General features: G+C 42.5%; 1 protein-coding gene across 3 annotated transcripts in view; it reads right to left on the bottom strand.

Moving 5' to 3' along the window:
• Positions 1-908: 908 nt before the first annotated feature.
• LOC147901593 (serine/threonine-protein kinase 12-like) overlaps positions 909-19,816 on the bottom strand; it is a 120,696-nt gene continuing 101,788 nt past the window's right edge. For all 3 annotated transcript variants that reach the window (XM_087374482.1, XM_087374485.1, XM_087374483.1), the window contains exons 10-12: positions 10,341-10,426; positions 9,971-10,095; positions 909-1,294 (exon numbers count right to left, since the gene is read on the bottom strand). In XM_087374482.1, coding sequence (XP_087230608.1) covers positions 1,156-1,294; positions 9,971-10,095; positions 10,341-10,426 — 350 coding nt within the window. In that variant the 3' untranslated portion in view covers positions 909-1,155. The remainder of the gene's footprint in view (positions 1,295-9,970; positions 10,096-10,340; positions 10,427-19,816) is intronic.

Here is a 19,816-nt window from a genome sequence, read left to right as displayed (position 1 = left end):
ACTAGAAAAGTAGACATCTTTAACCTACTAACCAAGGACAAGAGGGGAAAATTTTGAGGACACGTGGCAACTTAGATAAAATTAAGCTACCACATGTCACAAAGAAGGAGCTCATGGATGGAGGCTTTGAGAGCCACGAGGAGATGGAAGGTCAATGGAACAAAGGGAGGAGATGGAAGGTCTCAAAGCCTTGGTTTAAGACTTGGCCATAGACAAAAGAAGCAAATTGGAATCCTGAATCTAGCATTGATGAAAGAAGCTAGCAGAAATCATTCAAGACATAGGGGAGATTGAGGCCTACCTTCCTTACATCTCTAGAAGAATGATTATTTTAGTATATGGCAATAGTATGTACCATGTACTAGCTTACATCTCCAACTCCATTTCTTTTTTGAAAGTCTGTTTGGCTACCTATCAAGTGTTGTCATTATCTACCTTATCCTTCTCAAGAGTGACCCCTTTTCCTATCTTTGTGATATGAACATAGGCTGCTGTTTTTCCCTTGACACTTTCCAAGACTTTCTACCTCACAATTAGTCTGAGATACCATGTAACTTCTGTTTGTACGTCATTCAATCTCTAATAAGTTGTGCAGGGTGGGCCTATGCTTCATCCCATTTTTTTTTCAATTGCATCCCCCTAAGACAATTCTACCCACAAGCACAAAGCTGTGGTTCTGATGTACTTCAAACAAGTTGATATCATTTTGCCCAGAGGGGATACTTGATTAGGTCAACACAAAGATGCCTGTGACTTAGCGAACATTTCTTTTCTTATATATGCATGTACTCGGACAGAGTGGGAGCGTGCATGCAATGCACACCCCTCAGGTGCATGCACATGCAAATAAGTCACACATTAAGCTTTGAAGGGATGCAAAACTTGAGCAGATCCAAAAGATCCCTCAACATTTTACGAGACTTCTAATAAGATCAGATCAATGCACAAAGAAAGCCCTTCCAAAAGAAATGCAGGTCTTTATGCTTGGAAAGGATACATGGAGTTGAGCAGATCTACAACATCCCTATATAATTTTGTAGAGCTCGTCTAGTCAAATAGTTGATTGGATTTCCCAAAAGACAAGCAGGATCCTCCAAGTTTACAATACATGAGTCACAGTCACAGCCTGATTTAACAGGACTAGGAAAAAGTTGTCTAGACCACTGAACAAAAATTTGCCACCTTCCAAAAAATACTCTGTGAACATCTATATTTAATGCTCTCTAACCGGTCTATGATGTGCATAAAATTTGGTCTTTTTCCAGGGTTACTATCCCAACACTCTTCAATCAACCTGCACATGCGATGAGAAGCAACCTTAGAATTGAGAAAAGAGGACACAAAGCAGCATAACATACAAGTGCCTAATAGTACCACCAAAATGTCAGGATATAACAGACCAAGATCATGCCGTGTGCCATGGATATTTCTAGCGCAGAGTATCTTGCTTAATTTAATGCGCAAGGAAAGTTATAGAAATCCGAAAGCGGAATAGCTAAGTTGTCGTGCCATTTTGGATCATTTAACCTCATCAGACAGTTTGCATTCATATAAATCCCTAATTTTCACCGAGAGAATCTTTGAAGCACAGAAAACAAAGAGTCCCATAGTCCTCATGCTGAGCATTGAGGAAAGGTAGCCTAGATCATGAGAAAAATAAAGACCCAAGCTAAAACAACATAAAATTGAAAGAAAAAGCCAAAAACAGATGGAAGATTGACGAACATCGCAGACCCCTTTATTTTCAACACTGAATGTTATTAACTACAAGATTTTCTATAAATATATATCTAGATGGGTGCAAAAAGCCCAAACTTGTCCTGATGGTCTGAATTAATCGTGTCCAAACTCATGAGGCAAAGATCCGATGCATTTATGATGAAGGCTACACTCTGATCCAAAACAAGCCCACAGTCTTGATCCAGGTGATAACTGCCCATGCAGCGATACTTCCATTTTAGTCTCTTTCGAATCGAACGCCTCCAAGCAAAAAACATTAGAGAGGTTGTGAATAGGGCAACCCACCCCTATAATGGAAAGCCTTATCACAATATCAACGCACTTGGAAGTGAGTAAAAACTTTGCGACACAGTTTCGGTGTTCACTAATACAAAGAAAACAGATGTCTATACAAAGAGCAACCCCAAATTCATCCCACCCTTATAAAGTGAAAGACGTATCATAATATCAACACTTGGAAGTGAACAAACACTTTGTGACAAAGTTTGTGTGCACTAATACAAAGAAAAAATCTGTCTATACAGAGAGCAGGCCCAAACTCATCCCATAAAACAAATATAACAGTGATATTATCCCCATGATAGTTACCCACAAGGTGGAATACCAAAGCTATGCCATGCCTAGCAGGAATAGCTATTATGACTTTTCGACCAACTTCATCGATCACCACGTGTGGGTGTAGCCTAAGGATTTAAACAAGAGGCACGGGGTGCCAAGAGCACTGCCCTTACAAGAAAGAATAGAATCTTTACTTTTTGGTCACAACAGTTCAACAGATCTGGCTGAGAGTGTCTTACAAGGAAGGAATAGATCTGTCTTCTATTGCGGAACAACGGGTGCAGGGAAAACTCACACCATGCTTGGGACAACGCAGAGCCTTGGGGTTACGGTCCTTGCACTAAATGATTGTTTTCCAACCTGAGGTAGCGCAGTAAGGAAGGGGACTATGTGGTATGCTTTTCGTATCTTGAAGTATATAATTGAGTCCGTGAGGGAATTGCTCTCACCTGGAAGACTGCTTGTTCTAAGGGAAGACAGCAAACATGCATTGTATCTTTATTCTGCGATGTGCCTCTGTTTCCATCATCAGTCGAGTAAGAAGTCCTTTTCTTTTCAAATGGTCGCTTATACTATTTAGGCTATGCAAGGCATTATTGCGGCAAAGCTCATGCAATATCAAGAATATTCCCGCAATGAGGTTGGTGCTCCTGTAGCACAACACTGCTACCATTACATATGTGGAGAGAGAGAGAGAGAGAGAGAGAGAGAGAGAGAGAGAGAGAGAGGATCTCATAGGGGATGGATGCACACAGGTAATGGCATTGCTTCAGTAGGGCAATCAAGATAGAACCACAGAACCAACAAGAGTGAACGAGACTTCTCCCCGTTCCCATGCGATCTTGCAGGTATACTTGCCTCACAAAACGAGTTCTCATGATGTTAATTTTGAATTCGGATTTGGGGGTAAAGACTCTGCTTGAACATGGCTAGCACAGGTTAGAGTAGAGTACAAAGTGCAGCTGCAAGAAGACTCGCTTTAGGCATCTCACATTGGAAAGCTATCGCTGATTGACTTGGCTGGTTCAGAGAGAGCTTTAGCAACAGATCAGCGCACTATCAGGTCACTAGAGGGTGCCAACATCAACATACCCTTGCTAGCCCTCAGCAAGTGTATCAATGCTCTGGGAGAGGGCAAAAGGCACATTCCTTTCTCGACAGTCAACAAAATAATACAAAAGACAGAACCTAGAGGTGAAATTTTTCACATAAGAACTTAAAATATGTCAACACTATAGTAAAAAAAGCCTTCATGCATTCGTAGCTTACGACCATCTCTACAGAAAAATGTGTTGTTTTGAGGCTTCAGCAGAAAGCACTTTCCAAAAACTCCTCTCTCTCTCTCTCTGTGGATCTCTCAATCTATAGATATCCGTTCAACATTTGATCACTGAGCGTGTTGTTGAAAGGCATACATAGCTTCTATAAAGTGATACGAAGAAGAATCCACTTAGTGCAAAAGAGAACGGATGAGCGAAAGAGCACTCAATGTAGGCCTCCACAACTGCACATCCAATTAGAGCCCAAAGAAAGACCTTCCAACTCTTAAAGGTATTTATCAGCACGCTGCAGCATCTGACTTTTGATTTTTTGATACTGCTGCTGAGATAAGTACAAGGCTGTTTTAGGTGTGGGACTTGCAGGATTCCTTAGGTGGTGCCTTTCAAACTTCTATGATCGCAAACATCAGCCCGAGTAATCTGTCTTTGGGAGAGACTCAAAATACCTTACACTGCGCCGATCGAGCCAAATAGATTTGGACCAAAAGCTATCATGTTCCGGTGTTTATGGAAAAAGAGGGAAGCAACCCGCTTTTCTGTGTTTGGATGCTAATACACAATAATTTCTTTAGGCTTGCGAGGCAGATTCAATTTTTGGAATCCGGTTCAGAGCAAGCGAGGCTAGTATTAGAAGCAGGTAGACACTTTATAGGTCAAGAGCGCAGGATCAAGAATCTGCAAAGAACTGTGCAGGTGTTAGACGAGAAGAGGGATCAAAATTGGCGAGAGTCAACTTAGCGAGCACAGCATTGATCTGAGTCCATCCGCCGCGAGCACAGCTATGGAAGGAGGTAGCAATCGAATTCCGTGACCACGCCAAAGCCCAAGCCCCACCCCCACCCCCCCTCCTAGTGCAACAGTGGACAGGTGCACCTGAAACAACACCGCCGCCACACCTTCCATGCTCCTTCAAGTGAGACCCAATCAATCTCAATCACAATGTGTCTTGTATTTGTGCTGTGCTGCACCTGGTTGACACACGACTTACTTGTTTGGTGTTTGCATGTTGCATGTGAAGCCAACGGAGAGGAGAAGAGAGTGAGAGAGGAAGAGAGGGAGCGGAGAGCTTACCTTTCTTTTTTGGAAAGTCTCTTTTTCCAATGTAAAAATCCACCTTAGCAAGTCCGCATTAGACGGGCCCTCAAAGGGCAACTCTCTCATTGCTATAGCCTGCCCCTAGCAGGGCAGTGCTAAAAATGCACAAGGATATATTAACATGCTCGCACATGCACACATATCCACACACCGACACTTGCATTGGGATGCTCATTCAATTGCACCAAATAAATTCAATGTAGAATTGAAATCTTATCTTTAGTGCTCTAGTTTACCTCATCCATTGGAACTTCAATAAATTTGAGTCATACCAAGCACTACCTTATCAGAATTCTGCAAAGAAAGTACCATAATGTAATGCCCACATGGCTTTCAAAACAAGTTTTCCTAATAATTTCCCCCAACGATACTTGTTGATCGATAGGTGCAGGGCAACGCACCAAACGCAACCTTCTACGTCAATCATCTTGATGGTGCCTCAAAGATTTGAATTTCACTGCTCCTCTTGCATAAATAAAGATTACTTTGAGATGTGTTGGTTGTAAAGCATATACACAAAAAATAAGAATGTATCTTCAGGCACGTGGTGCTGACAATAGCTTTTTAATAAGCATCCACCTTGATACGACAAAAATTTTATATTCTCAATCACCCCATCGGCATGGCACCTCAAATTGTATGTCAGCATAATGTCCATAATATTGTGGCTTGGAGGTGGCAATACTTATTCTCTATGGAATGCTGTGATTCAGCATGCCCATTTGCATTGCTAAATAACAGGGGTTTTGAGCCTGCATCAAACTAGTCATAAGTGCATGGTTAGCCTCATGAATGACTTGTTTGGTGTGGATCTCTCATTGTCCTTGATGGAATAGACTGCACATTTGCATAATCTTGAACACTTTTCATACCAGTGTGGCTTCTTGATTCTTAACTGCAAGCAGTATAGGGGGATCTCTTGTTCAAGGAAGCAAAGTCTCAATATATGCATCTGCTCATGAATCTACATGTGGCTATACCATGATCTGCACATAGAGCTAACATCAACATCAAACAAGGCTAGCTCATGTGCTCCAAATATGATTTTCCTCTACAGTACAATGTTACTAGTAGAATACATTTTTTTGGCTGGGTTGTCGAACAGGTATAACTCACCTACTTTTACCGACCGTTGCCCTGCAATCATGGTTGCTACAAAACCTTTATAACTCCTAGGCGACAAAACCTTTATGACTCCTGGGGAGCAATCATGGTTGCCACAATATCTTTATAGCACCTAGGGAGCATGCTAAGAAAAAGCCTAGCCATCTGAGCCGAATCCGTTTGCTGACCAACTGCTGAGAGTTGATCCCTCGCTACCTTCACCTTAGTCATGTGATCCTGTACCAAGTCCCCCTCCTCCATAGGCATGTTGTAGAGTTCCGTCTCTACGGAGGATTCTAGATACGTTGTTGATCTCATACATGTCCTTTAGAAGAGGACCGAGTCTGCAATCATGCAAATGACTATGACTAGGGCCTCTACATGACGTAGTACCCACTCTCTCTCTGCATCAGGATCTGCTGGCGTCACCACTACCCCAGAAGCATTCTTGATATCTTAAGGCCTTAGCTCTACTCTTGTCGTAATCATCCAGATCATCCTTACCAACAGGTGGCTCTGGAGCTTCCTCTTCAAGAGAGGATAAAGTCAAGCTTACCCGATTCCCCAAATCTTGGGATGGGTAGTCTACTAGCCCATGACAAGGATGTGAGGCTTAGGAGTTCCTTCATTGAAATGTAGGAGATAATGTGTGTACAAGGCTGAACTGAGATCTCCTTCCAAAGAGGTTCTCACGTTCGAGCTTCCTGCACTAGTGAGTCTTTCTCAGGGCTCTGATATCATGTTAGAAAAGAGAGATGGAGGTTTCTTGTCCTAGCCAACGATCCCGCAGTAGAAAATTGTGTAAAACATTCCCCACAAATCACAAAGTACTAGCTTAAATCTCACTCCTTTCCCTTATTCTGTACACAAGTTAATGAAGACAGTTAGTGGAGCAGAGTAGAAACAGTAAATATGTGTATTGCTCACAGATAGACAAAACCTTGTGCAAAGGTGTGCGCAGTGTGCCACCATCTAGCAGATAAGGTACTGCCTAGATCTGACCCCTGGCACCACAAAACTGTTCTCCTACCTCCTCCTGGCACCTTCAAAACACTGTCAGCTTGCATGCTCTCCTAAAGCTTCAGTGGGCTGAGTAGATGCCCTACAAACAGACAGACTTCCTTGCTGCTCCAGTGGACAGCCAACGGTGAGATACTGTTTGTACCCTGATCCTTGACCTCCTTGCTGCTTCCGATCTGTAACCAATCCTCCACAGGCCTTTACATAGGGCTGGAATCCCCCCAGAATCAGCAACCAGATCTGCACACTGGCCAGACCTGATCTGCCATCTGAACCTGCTCCAAACCTGCCGCCTGACTGCCACATGGCAGTCGCCTGTTGGGCTAACCTGTAGGCTGCCAGGGTCATGATATAGGCCCTGCAGACAGCGCAGCAAAGAGCAGCATTTGCTCAGCAGAAATGTACAGCAGGTAGGGGCTGTGCTAGAGTATGTGTGCTGCCCTTGCAGAGCCTTCTCTGCTCCAGTCTGCTGCTGCCTCTAATGCAGTCCTGTCCCAGCCCATATGGGCTTTGTCACAGCCCCATGGCCGGCTGTAGACACCACATAGACAGCCCTTAATCCAGGGCATGGGTATAGCCCACGTGGCAGCCTTCCATGCTGTCCATATGGCAGCCCCTTTCCCATCTTTCTCTCCCTCAGACCTGCCCTAATGGCAGCCTCTCTCAGAACCCTATTTTGATGCTGGCACAATTCCCCCATGTCCTCAATTGGGGGCTCACTGTGGGGAGGTGCCCTATACAATCCCAACAACGCATGCACCATGCTAGTTCTATTCTTTCTTTCAGCTACACTGCCAATCATGGGGTGTTGGGCATTGTAAAGTAATGATTATGTGATAATCTTAAAGACATGTCACAATCAGGAGCTACTAGATGCCATGTTTGCATATTATACATAAGCTTTGTGGAGGAATCCGCCGCTTGCCCTTGAGAGGATAAAATGCCTCTTGGATCGGTATTACCTGGCCTTCACACTTGGATAAGTTGGCATAAGTCCATTGATGCAAATTTTTAACCCGGCAAATATAGGTAAATTCCTCTTGTGATGCAAGTTTTCAAGGAACAACCTTTATCAGCGAAAGCCCTCTATCTAGCCCTAGTTTCCCATTTTTAACCTTCCTATCGTCATTGCCTTGAAGACAGTTTGTAGCTTGACACAAGCAAACAGCCTCATCTTGAGTTAATGCCCGAAAATGACTAATTACTGTCAATCCTTGACATGTACTTTTAGCTTTTGTAGCATCTCCTCTGAGAGTACGCATAAAATTCTTAGCATAATCAAGAATAACATGCTGCATACATGTGACAAAAGCTGTCCATGCATAATTAGCATCAAAATGACAATTTGTCCAAAGAGGAGCAATTGCCTCCCTCACCATATTTTGATAAGGCTCATGCTGCAAATAACTATTATTTATTAGAAGCAGCCTTCTATCTTGCAACCTGTCATCCTGGCTTTCATAAAATGATAATTGCAGCCACAGAGGAGCATGATCTGAATGTGTGGAAGCATAATTAGCCCACATGTTACAAGTGAAAGCACCATATTGCTGCGCATTAAACATATACCAGTGATCTAAGTGGCCTCGATAAGTAGAGTCGCATTGTGCTGAAAGGTAAAACCCGGAAGCAAAGCCAAGTCACTTTCCAGAGGTCAACAAGACCGAGCTGAGACAACAATTGAGTCCATTGCATTCTCTCAGAGGCAAGCATATGTGTAGGACCCGATGTATTGTCTCTAGGTTGCAGCACGTTATTCAAATCCCAGAAGTCACACATGTATCCTTGTTTTGTACAGGGGAAGGTATAACATCTGAAGGCATCTTATGTAAAGCCACGGGACATTGTGAAGCCATGTGACCAAATTTTTTGCATTCAAGCAAGCTCCTGCACAAAGACACCATTAATCTTGTACAATGCATTACCCTTTGCCACATTATTCACAGCAGTGACAGAGTACAATTCTGGGATGGGGCCATCCGTGTCCCGCAAGATAAACCCCTCGTGCATCACTTCTAAACAAGCTGAGCCTCATGAGATGCATTATGAGAGTCATCCTGACCCATGGCCTGCTTCTGCCTGTTATTATGAGTTGAAAGTTTTGTCATATTGATAAGAAACCGTAAGAAAAGTCTTTGAACCTGAGGTATATAATATCACCCTAAGATATGAACAGGTAGGCTAGAAAATCATGATAAAGAGATGATGTTTAAAAGGTTAAAAACCAGTACATTAAGAGAGCGAAAGGGTATGTGAACTAACTGAGCTTATACACACAATGTCCCTAGCAAAGACAGCTAGATAAGAGCTGTCTACACAGAGTGAGAGCAGAAGTTTATACACAGTGAGAATCAAGGCAGCAGTATAGAACTGAAAACTAAAGAGAGGTAAAGGCTATATGGAAGCAAAGTAAAGGGAAAGAAAACCCAGCAAAGAAGGCACACAAATACAAGGAAATGGAAGCCCCCACTCACATGCATACACTCTGTGGGCAGTAACTGAAAGTAGTCATGGAAAAAGGGCGAGAAAAGAGGTGACAGGGGCAGCAAAACTCTAAGAACTGCCACAGACAGAATTTGCGACAGCAAGGAAACCCAAAGCAGGGCTGCAGGAACCTCTGAACCGACAGAGCTGCAACATCAGCAGCTCCTAGGAGAAGTTTGCAATAGAAGTACAAGTCCTGGGCGCTGGAGGAGGTCGTACAGCAGGTTAGGGTAGCACAAAGGATCGATCAGGAGGCGCATCTGCAAGCTGGGCAAGCTGATGATTCCCGAAGGCTTGGCGCACGTCCACCAGAGCAAGGGCGGGGAAAGCACCCCCTAAACAGTCCATCAACTCAGATTTTCCATAGCCACTCTCTCCAAGCTCTCCACACACCAACCATGCACACTCTCACACTATGCGCACACCTTTTTTTTTGTGAAAACCATTTATATTATTTTACAAGAAACTGAGAAACTGTCCCTAGAAAAGAGGGGACAAGTAGTTACACTGTGTGCGTGCGCACACACAAATATGTACATATACACAACTGATTCAGACAAACCATTGAAAAGCATGTTGACATTCTTTGAATGTGTTCCACAAAATGACGAGACTACGCAGCCTTTATATTTTCATAATGTATTGTAATTTATCTGTAGCAATTAAAAAATGAAACCAAAAGCTCTTACTTCTTCAAGTCTCCTGGATAGCGCCTCGGTGATGCTTTAAAAGGAGGCCTCATATTCTTATCTGCATAAGCAGCTGGAACTTCCTTGTTTTCCATACGAGGAAAAGGTAGACAACCTTCAATCATCTGAGCCATCAAACAAAGTGTAAAGGAAACTTTTGGCTACGCCATCTGCATTTAATATCTAGCTCATCAAATGTAGACTCGTCAACATACTTTCAAAGGAAATCTGACTTAAGAATTCTAGAAATCAAAATGATCAATGTAGTTCAATGTCACAAAGAATTCATGGAACAAAACAATGTAGATATAATTGATCAAGGAAGAAACACACTAAAACCAAATTCTTCTACACAAAAGTGAGTACGAACCTCTTGAAGAATCAATCCAAATGCAAAAACATCCACTTTTTGGTCATAGGCCTTCCTTTGGAACACTTCAGGTGCCAAATAGCGACCTGATGCAAGAAATTTCAAATATCAAAACAGCTCAAGTTGCAAGAAGACACCATAAAAGAGCTAGCATAAAGCCTATAAGGAGGCAAGTTGAGACCTGGATTGAAGTATGTTCTTGTACATCTACAATCTTCTTTTTTAAATGAAAATCGGTCTTTTAGAACCTCAAATATATTAGTTACTATACTCAAATTACAAAAGCATATGAAATTATACATCTAGAAGCTATTTTTTAACAAAGTTATTCAAATCCTACACTCAACTTCAAATATCTGACCTAGTGCACCCAATAGACAGCCAGTCAAGACATCAAAACTTCAAATGAGAGTACTTCAGAGTTCTTAGGGCTCCAACATCCCCGTAAAGGTTGATGAGAATGAAACTGTGCACACATGCAAGACAAGCCTTCATGGTCTACAACTTGCTTAGGAATAGCTCTAAGTTGCTTAAGCTTATTTCTTCTTGCTCTCAAAAAATGGGGAAAAAGAGAAGGAAAGGAAGATTTAATGATGTCTATGGAAAGCCAAAGATGCCTATGAGACCAAACATTCAAATTACATCATGCAAAAGAAACCCCGGGGGCTAGAGGTGTGTAGTACACCTCTACAAACCTGATGTGAATGAAGTTGAAAGAAGGATGGAAATTGGAAGTCTCACATAGTCATGGCAGATCTTGGATCGACTTGAGAGCCATAGAAACTCACCAAGATATGCCTGGGATCTCAAGTAGTGACCCCTCTCCACGATCCTCCATGAGTGACCTAAGCACTACTAGATCTAGAAGTCTTGGTATCTTTGGAATATGCCTCAGATTTGTTGATGACATTATCTATATATACCTTTGTAAGACTAGAATAAGTCCAATCATACAAATTTAGATTTTTTGTTGTTCTAAAGATAAAAAATCTAAATAGAAAAAAAGAAGAAAATGAAAGAGAAGAAATAAGAGGTAAACAAAAACTTTTATGAAATACAAAAGGAAGACATACTTAGCAAGCAAAGCAACACTTATGTCGTCATCAGTGCCCAAGCATAAGCAGCTATACTCGGTTTCTAAAGACCCGCAGAGTCTCTTATTTACTCTACTATGTACTGAGGATTCGAGGATATGGTAGGGAAATTCTCAACAATAAGGAAGTCTTGCTAGATAATTGAGTCAATATTACAATAAATAAATGACCATGCCAGTGAATGTCATTAATCATTACCCCCCCTCCTCTCTCTCTCTCTCTCTCTCTCGCACACACACACACTTTTTTTTTGTTTTTTTAAGTAAAACTTTTGATTGATTATATTACAAGAGTAGCGACCTCAAAACGAGACAGCCGAAAATACATAAACTGAAAATCTCAGTGTATGCTAAATATACATGATCTATGCAGTGTGTTTGCAAGAAATCAAAGAAGAATTGCTGCAAAGAACGCTTAAAAATCTCTCTCTCTCTCTCTCTCTCTCTCTCTCTCTCTCTCTCACACACACACACACACACACACACACACATATGAAATAGAATAGAAGGGAATGGAGCTAAATGGAATGACTATTCATGTCCATTGGATATCTAACACGATATATGGGAAACAAGGACTATAAAATCCCAATAACATGCATAGCTCTAGTACGGCAGCCACTATAGATTGTATCAAAACTACACCTAGGAGATGTGTGTGCACGCGTGTATGCGTGCGCGCGCGCGTGTGTGTGTAGTCCATGTGTGTGTGTGTGTGTGTGTGTGTGTGTGGTGTAGAGAGAGAGAGGACCTGCAGCCCATCAGCCCCTTAGCCTCTTCAGATAAGCCCATATGCTTCAGCTGCCTGCTGCGCCAACTCCGTGTTCATAAACCGCTGTCTCAGGCTGTAAATCCCTGCCCTACAGTCCCGCCAGACTTCCGTACAGGTGTACGAACCTGTACGGACTGTTCCACCTTGTTTAGGCTGCTGCTGCGGGCTCATTCTCTGCTTCTGGGTTGCTGTCTGTATAGGGTTTGCTCACGGGCTACTTCTACACACTGGTTTGAGGGGTTTTCTCTTCCCCTTTCTCTCATCTTTGGTTTCTGGGTCTTGTACACTATTTCCATCGCCAGAACTTCTCTTTGCCTCTGATCTATAGTTCATCTTGGATCTTTTCCTGGTTTTTTCTCTTTTCCTTCTTCATAACTTGTATTTTCTTCTCTCTAAATCCCTAAATATCTCTTTCCGTTTCTTCTCCTTGCAAATACACTATTTCTTTTTTCTTGGTGGGTCATTTTTTTGGGACTGTTTTCTCTTTTATCACTTTACAGGTATCCTCTTTTTTGGTTCCATCTTCTTCAGAAGATATGGCTGAATACTCTTATGAAAAAACATTTCAAAAGGATAGATCGATTCAATGCAAAAAGAAAAAGCAGGCTGAGGGTCAGCATGACCCTGTGCATGATTTTGTTAAAGCACAACTGGTTTATGATGTCATTCACGAAGGATTTGCAGACACGAGGAAAGAGTGGAAAGACTCTGTTCCATCAGTTGGTCTCATGGTTGAAGTGGATGAAATTGTGGATCCAGTTAGAGAATATGCCAAAAATGTAGTCATTTTATTTTTCCCAGGTCGGATGCCACCTACTGCAGAGGTAGGCAATTGGTTGACCCGCACCCTGGCTGGTTTGTTTGTTCGTAAGGTACACTATGTAGCTCGAGGCTTTTTTGAGGACATCATGGTAGATGAGATTCACAAGCAAATGCTTTTGGAACATTCGCCACTTTTTTTTGGGCAGCAAATGGTGCATGTTTTGCCATGGTCCCCCACAAGGGATTATCAGGCTCTGATTCGACATCAATGTCCGGTCTGGGTTGAAGTTGTAGACTTCCCCCCATGCATGGCTTCACTCTTACCTAAAATTGCAGCAACTTTAGGCAAAGTGGTTTGCCCACCGCAGCCTAACGGCAACTCTAATCGATTTTGTATTCTCTGGGATACTGATAATCCCACACCGGAGTCTTATTCAGTCACGGTGAACAATGTTGACATGGGCAATGCATTTGAATGTAAAAAATTTGGGCACATGGCTTCACAGTGTCCAATGAGCCAGCACAAAATGCCTCTTGCTACTTTGCCCGCTCAGATGCCTAATAAGGATGCTTCTGCCTCTATCGGGAATAAAAATAAAGGTAATAGACAGTTTTTAGTAAATTAGGATAAAGGCAAAGCCCCAGTTATTGCAAATGGGAGTGCTTCTTTCCCTTCGCTTCCTGTTATTCAACCTTCAGCAAAAGGACCAAAAACTCAAACTGATGGATGGCAAAGTCCGAGAAAAGTTATTTCTGTTCGACGACCTCCACCCCCTCGCACTTGGAATGGTAAATCTTCTAGTGAAAACTCTCCAGAGGTCAACTCTGGAATTGGAATCACATGGGCTGCAGTGACAGCTAGCAGAATTCTCTTCCCTGAAGAAGAGGTTGCTGCATTGCTGTCTACTCCTCAGGCGGATGTTTCTTCTCAGGGAAGAGGCCCACACCCTGAGGTAGACAAGGGTTGACATCCTGAAGTTTGTTGTTGTACATAGCTATTTTTCTACTATAAATATCTGTAAATATGACTGCTCATATCAAATGCTTTACACTAAATGTTCAGGGAATGTGTGACAGTAGGAAATGGAAATCTGTGTGGCTGTATATCTATCGATTTCAGCTTGATATAGTGACACTACAAGAACACAACCAACATGTCTATGCAGGAAAGACAAGTCATTACTGTGGCTCTGATATTTTCTATGCTCGGGAACACCCTTTCTCAGGTGTAGTCATTCTAATTAAGCATGAGCTTCAGCCAGTTATTGCTTTAAATGACAATCAAGGCAGATGGATTATTCTTCAATGCATCATTCAAGGCGAGGTGTTTGAATTTGCTTCTGTATATGCACCTCAATCTTCTCGGGATAGAAGTGTAATTTGGGATGCCATGCACCGATATCCATGGAGATCTCATGCCTTTATATGTGGGGATTTCAATAATGCTCCGCAACACGGTGACAATACATCAGGAAATACTCATATGTTAACCTTTGAAAGGCATGCATGGTCTCAATTACTAATTCATCTTGATTTGGTTGATCTTTGGAAGGAATTGCAGCCTTTGTCACTAGGATACACTTCCCAACATAATGCCCTTTCTTCTTATCAGGCACATTTGGATCGCTGGTATAGTGTAGCTCTGCAACAAAATGATGATTTTACATGCAAAATGTGGGTTGACTATGCCTTTGTGCATTCAGATCATGCACCATTATGGTTGAGGTTATCTTTTCATGATATGCGAGATGATAGATTGCCTCAAAGGCGACATCTAATTGTGAACAATAGCTATTTGCAGCATGTTGCTTTCAAGGCAATGGTTACTGAAGCATATCAATCTCTGTCTTCTCAGAGCCACTTTGATATTGATAATGCATGGGATTCTTTTGTTTCCAAAATGCAAGTTGTAATTAGAGGTTATGGCAAGTCTTACATGAAGACTCTGAGGGAATTTGTGGCTCAGGCCAAATTGACTTGTCAAGACCTCACTGAACTCAGTCACTTTCGTCCTTTGTCCTTGCATGAGCAAACAACACTTTGCCAAGCTAAACATTGTCGTGAACCTCCTGACACTTGACTTGTGGACTTAACATGAGAAACAAAGTTGCTGCCTTTGCTTTGCAGCACCTCAGGACTTATCAATAGGTACAATAGCTTACTTAAAATCCTCCATTTTGAACCTCCTGACAAGATACTTGTGGACTTAACATGAGAAACAAAGTTGCTGCCCTTGCTTTGCAGTACCTCAGCACCCAATGAAAAGAAGAGCAAACCTGGCCTTGTCATTGTTCAAACCGCTACTCCAAAACTGTCCTGACAACTCCTCATTCAGCACCAACAGGTTTAGATCTGAACCCTGTTGTACTTCTTACTTAGCATATTAATGCTTGGAAAAGAACCATCTATCTTTGCATTCCATGACCAGGGTTCCTTTTTCAGTTTATTGAAGGACTGGATGATCTTACAAGCTTTTAGCCTCCTTACCTATAGGTACAAGACCTGCTTGCTGATACATGTGTACTCTTCCCCATCGCCATGGAGAAAGGCTGATTGGAATCCAAATGGTGGAACCTGCATCTGCATAGAGCTGCAAATGCAATCATGATCCTGCTTTAATACTCGTCTAGATTTATTGCTCGTCTAAGAGAGACTAAAATAAAATCGTTTAGTCTTCACAAGCAGTTGTAGCTTGGATGAAGAGATTTTGGAATACTTTTTTATTAGCCTTCTCTTTTAAGTGCTAGCCTTCGTCATGGATGAGTCTGCCCTTCACCTCCAGAGTGCGGACTTTGTATAAATGGGTGCTCAAGTATGTGTAGGTGTGTGGATTTGTATGTATGAGAGCATATGTTTATATTATGGTCTACACCCTCTGTTGGGCGCTGATGACGTCAGTGGGGATGTCATAGTAGCTAGTCCCTGCTATGCGTGATGGAGGTTATGGTTTTCAACCTTATGAGTGACTATCATGAGATTGAAACTGCACCGTGTTGTGTTTTTAGAGGCTGAGTTTGGGAACGTATCCTGTTTTAATACTTTTTGCAGAAGTGTCAAAAATTGATGTATTTCCTCATTGTTTAAGTATCCCTTGGGAACCAATCTTTCGTTTGTTTGTCGATGCTATCAGAGCCGAAGGTGGTATCCTCTTGATCTTCTCCAACAAACTGAAATAGGCGTTCCTCCAGCAAGGAGACCTTGTTTGAGTAAGGTGATGTAATTTCAGTTTTCAGTTTAATATTGCATGCAGTTCAAAGATTGTCAAGTATTTCACAGAGGCTTTCATGTGTGACTCCTCCCGACTTTGGAGAAAAGTGGGAAATCATATGAGACTAACTATATCATCTGAAAGGTAAAGCTGCAAAGTCATTTGTTTGCAAGGCTGATATGGAGGCGATGGATCCAACATGGTAACTTTAGCAGATCTAGTAGTAGCGCGAAATTGGCACATAGAGACGCAGAGGCACTCTTCATGATAGTCAGCACCACTTCAGATTTGGTCATAGCTTGTGGATACAGCAGCGGAGGCTTGGAAGATCCTGATAAATGTTTACGAGCCAAACAGCACATCATGCATCCTTTCCCTCTAGAATCAAGCGTTCACTATGAGGATGGAGGATAGGGACTAGATCCATGACCATCTCACTAAGGTGAAGGTTATGAGGGACCAGTTGGATGCAATTGGTCACAAGGTGGACACAGGTCAATTGGTGATGCTTGGACTTGGCTCTCTTCCTAGAAGCTTCAATGGGTTCGTCATGCCCGTGATGACAATAGGATGGCGGTCTGCTGTAGTGATGTTTGTGGAACTTGGGCTGTTACTACTCCAAGAAGAAGCCCAAGAGAAGCAGTACGATGGAGATGGTGGTGACAAGGCTCTTTTTGCAAAAGAGGAGGGGTAAGATTGGAAAAGGCAAACCCAAGGATGACGACAAGTCTAAAGGAAACAAGTTAGAAGACAATGGAGAGAGTGGAAACAAGCCCAACAACTCTAAAGGAAAGAAGTAAGAAGACAACGGAGACAAGAAAAAGAGGACTCAGGATCTAAAGTGTTTCTACTACAAGGAGCGAGGCCACATAGCTTAAGCCTGCAACTAGAAGACGACAGAACAAAAGACAAGGAAGGCGGCAATCCCAAAGAAGAGTTGAAGCTAGAATCAACAAATGTTGCAAAAGAGGAGCTCTTTCTATCATAAAGGATCACTCAACTCATACCGTGAGTGAGGATACTGATGGATGGTATGCTGACAGCGGTGCCTAGAGACACATGTCCAAGAACTGGTTCAAGGTATTGCAACCTGCACATCTGGAGACATTGGTGGCTGTTGGAGATGGTAAGAACTGCTCAGTAGATTGGGTTGGGAGCATTCCATTCTCCACGAATTTAGATGAGGAAAAAGGCACGTACAAGTACTTGTATATTTCTTATCTTTGCAAGAATCTTCTTTCTGTTAGCCAGATCACAAAGAAGGTGATGAACGAAGAATTTGTCGACAAAGTTATCCTAATTTGATCAAAGGATATGGGAAAATTCATGGCAAGAGAAACATAGGAACAAGAGCTGCACTAGATCAAGGCATTACTAGCCCATGTGGATGCAAACGGTTCAAAGTTGTGACGTGAGAGATTTGGGCACGTTAGCTACAAGACTCTTAGAGATGCAAAGAGCTGGATTTGTGGATCGACTTCCATACATCGTAGACAGTGCAGAGGTTTGCTAGACTTGCATGGAGTGGAGGGGAAATAAAACAAGGAGGCATTCCCAAAGGAGGCCACACAGAGAGCCAAGGTCCCATTGGAGTTGGTTCATTTCGACATATGTGGAAAGATGTCCACGACATCATTCTCCAAAGCCATACTATTTCACTTTTATTGATGATTTTAGTGGGATGACATGGGTCTATTGCATTGCAAAGAAGTCTCAAGTCTTCAATAAGTTCAAGGAATGGAAGGCAAGAGTCGAGAAAGAGTCGGGAAAGGAAGTCAAGACATTCTAAACAGATAGGGGGAAGTGTTTACTTCAGAGGCTTTTGATGCCTACTTCAAGAAAGAAGGGATCAAGAGATAGGTGACTAGAGCACACACATCCCACGGGGTAGTAGAGAGAAAGAATTGAGTAATCGCATAGATAGGGCTATGTATGCTGAGGGGGAAGAAGCTTCGGTGTAGTCCATGTGGTAGTTCAAGGCCTTGCTTCAGAGGCTTTCGATGCCTACTTCAAGAAAGAAGGGATCAAGAGATAGGCGACTAGAGCACACACATCCCACGGGGTAGTAGAGAGAGAATTGAGTAATCGCATAGATAGGGCTATGTATGTTGAGGGGGAAAAAGCTTCGGTGTAGTCCATGTGGTAGTTCAATCTTGAACAGAACAAAGACTAAGGCGTTTGACGGGAAAACTCCATACGAGGCATACTATGGTAAGAAATCCATCATTTCTCATTTAAGGTTTCTAGTTTTGATGCTTATGTACATGTGAATAACGCATATAGAACAATGCTGGATCCCAAGAGCAAGGAGTGCATCTTTGTGGGGTACAGTGAGGGTTCAAGGTATGACCTACAGACAAAGAAGCTAGTGATGAATAGAGATGTTGTTTTGCAGGAGACAAAGCCCAAGCAACTATGTTAGAAGCTTCAGTTGTTTCCTAGAGACACAAGCTTGCTATTACACAAGAAATGGAGACAAAGGATCTAGAGACTGAAAATTGAGAGTCAGATGTTGAGGCACCTAAGCCAACAAGACAAAGAGTAAGCCACCAAGATGGTATCTGAAGACTTTGGAGGATTCATGAGTCACAGACATTCCAGTGTGCCCATTCAGAGGTAAGGAGATCTTAGAGGAAAGCTCAAACCGCGGGACTATGCTCTAATGGTGTAGATCTAGAAGCTCATGGAACCCCAAGGACCTTTGAGGAAGCAAGGGGTATTCCAGAGTGTCGAGCTGCTATGGAAGAAGAAATGAGGCCACCTCGAAGAACCATACATGGGACTAGACCTCGAAAGAGGAAGATCATAGGAACCAAGTGGGTTTCATGATAATGTGATGGGAATTTGGATAAGTACAAGACAAGACTTATCATCAAAGGCTATGCACTAGCCAAGGGAGTCCACTACGGAGAGACATTTGCTCCTATAGCTAGGTTGACTAGCATATGCATAGGTCATAGCTTTGGATGCCCACCATCAGTGGCCAATCTTTCAAATGGATGTGAAGTTTGCCTTTCTAAATGATGAGCTTTAGGAGGAAGTTTATGTTGAGCAACCAGAGGGCTTCTGGCAACCAGGTGAAGGAAAAAAGGTATGCAGGCTTTGTAGGGTACTGTACGGGCTGAAATGGGCCTCAAGAGCATGGTACCAAAGGATAGATGACTACTTCCATGAGATAGTCTTATCTCGTAGTCCATCTGATGCAAACCTTGACCTCTTCACAGAAGAGATAAGACCATAGTTATCATCCTTTATTTTGATGGCTTAATTGTTATAGGTGATCACAGGAGGAAGATCCAAGGAGCCAAATGACTCTTGATGGAGTTTGAGATGATAGATTTAGAACTTCTTCACTACTTTCTCGGAATAGAAGCATGGAAAAAAAATAACAGCATTCTCAAATGTCAAGACAAGTATAGGAGGTAGTGAACCCACCCCAACGGAGGTCGGGACAAAGCTGAGCAATGAGGACATGTCTCATTTGGTTGATGCACATTGTATCGAATGGTAGCTTGTTGTATCTGACCAGATATAGCTATTGGAGTGGGGTTACTCTGTTACTTCCTCATCATAGCCAAGGGAGGATCACACGATGGATGGATTCAGGGTTTCGAGGTATTTGAAAGGTACATCCAATCATG

Source organism: Dipteris shenzhenensis, chromosome 5 (assembly GCF_047967505.1).
Source record: "Dipteris shenzhenensis isolate YYH24624 ecotype China chromosome 5, Dip_SZ_1.0, whole genome shotgun sequence".
In the NCBI taxonomy this organism is placed as follows: Eukaryota; Viridiplantae; Streptophyta; class Polypodiopsida; order Gleicheniales; family Dipteridaceae; genus Dipteris; species Dipteris shenzhenensis.
Note: the sequence above shows the minus strand (reverse complement) of the source record. Positions and strands in the feature narration are given on the sequence as shown.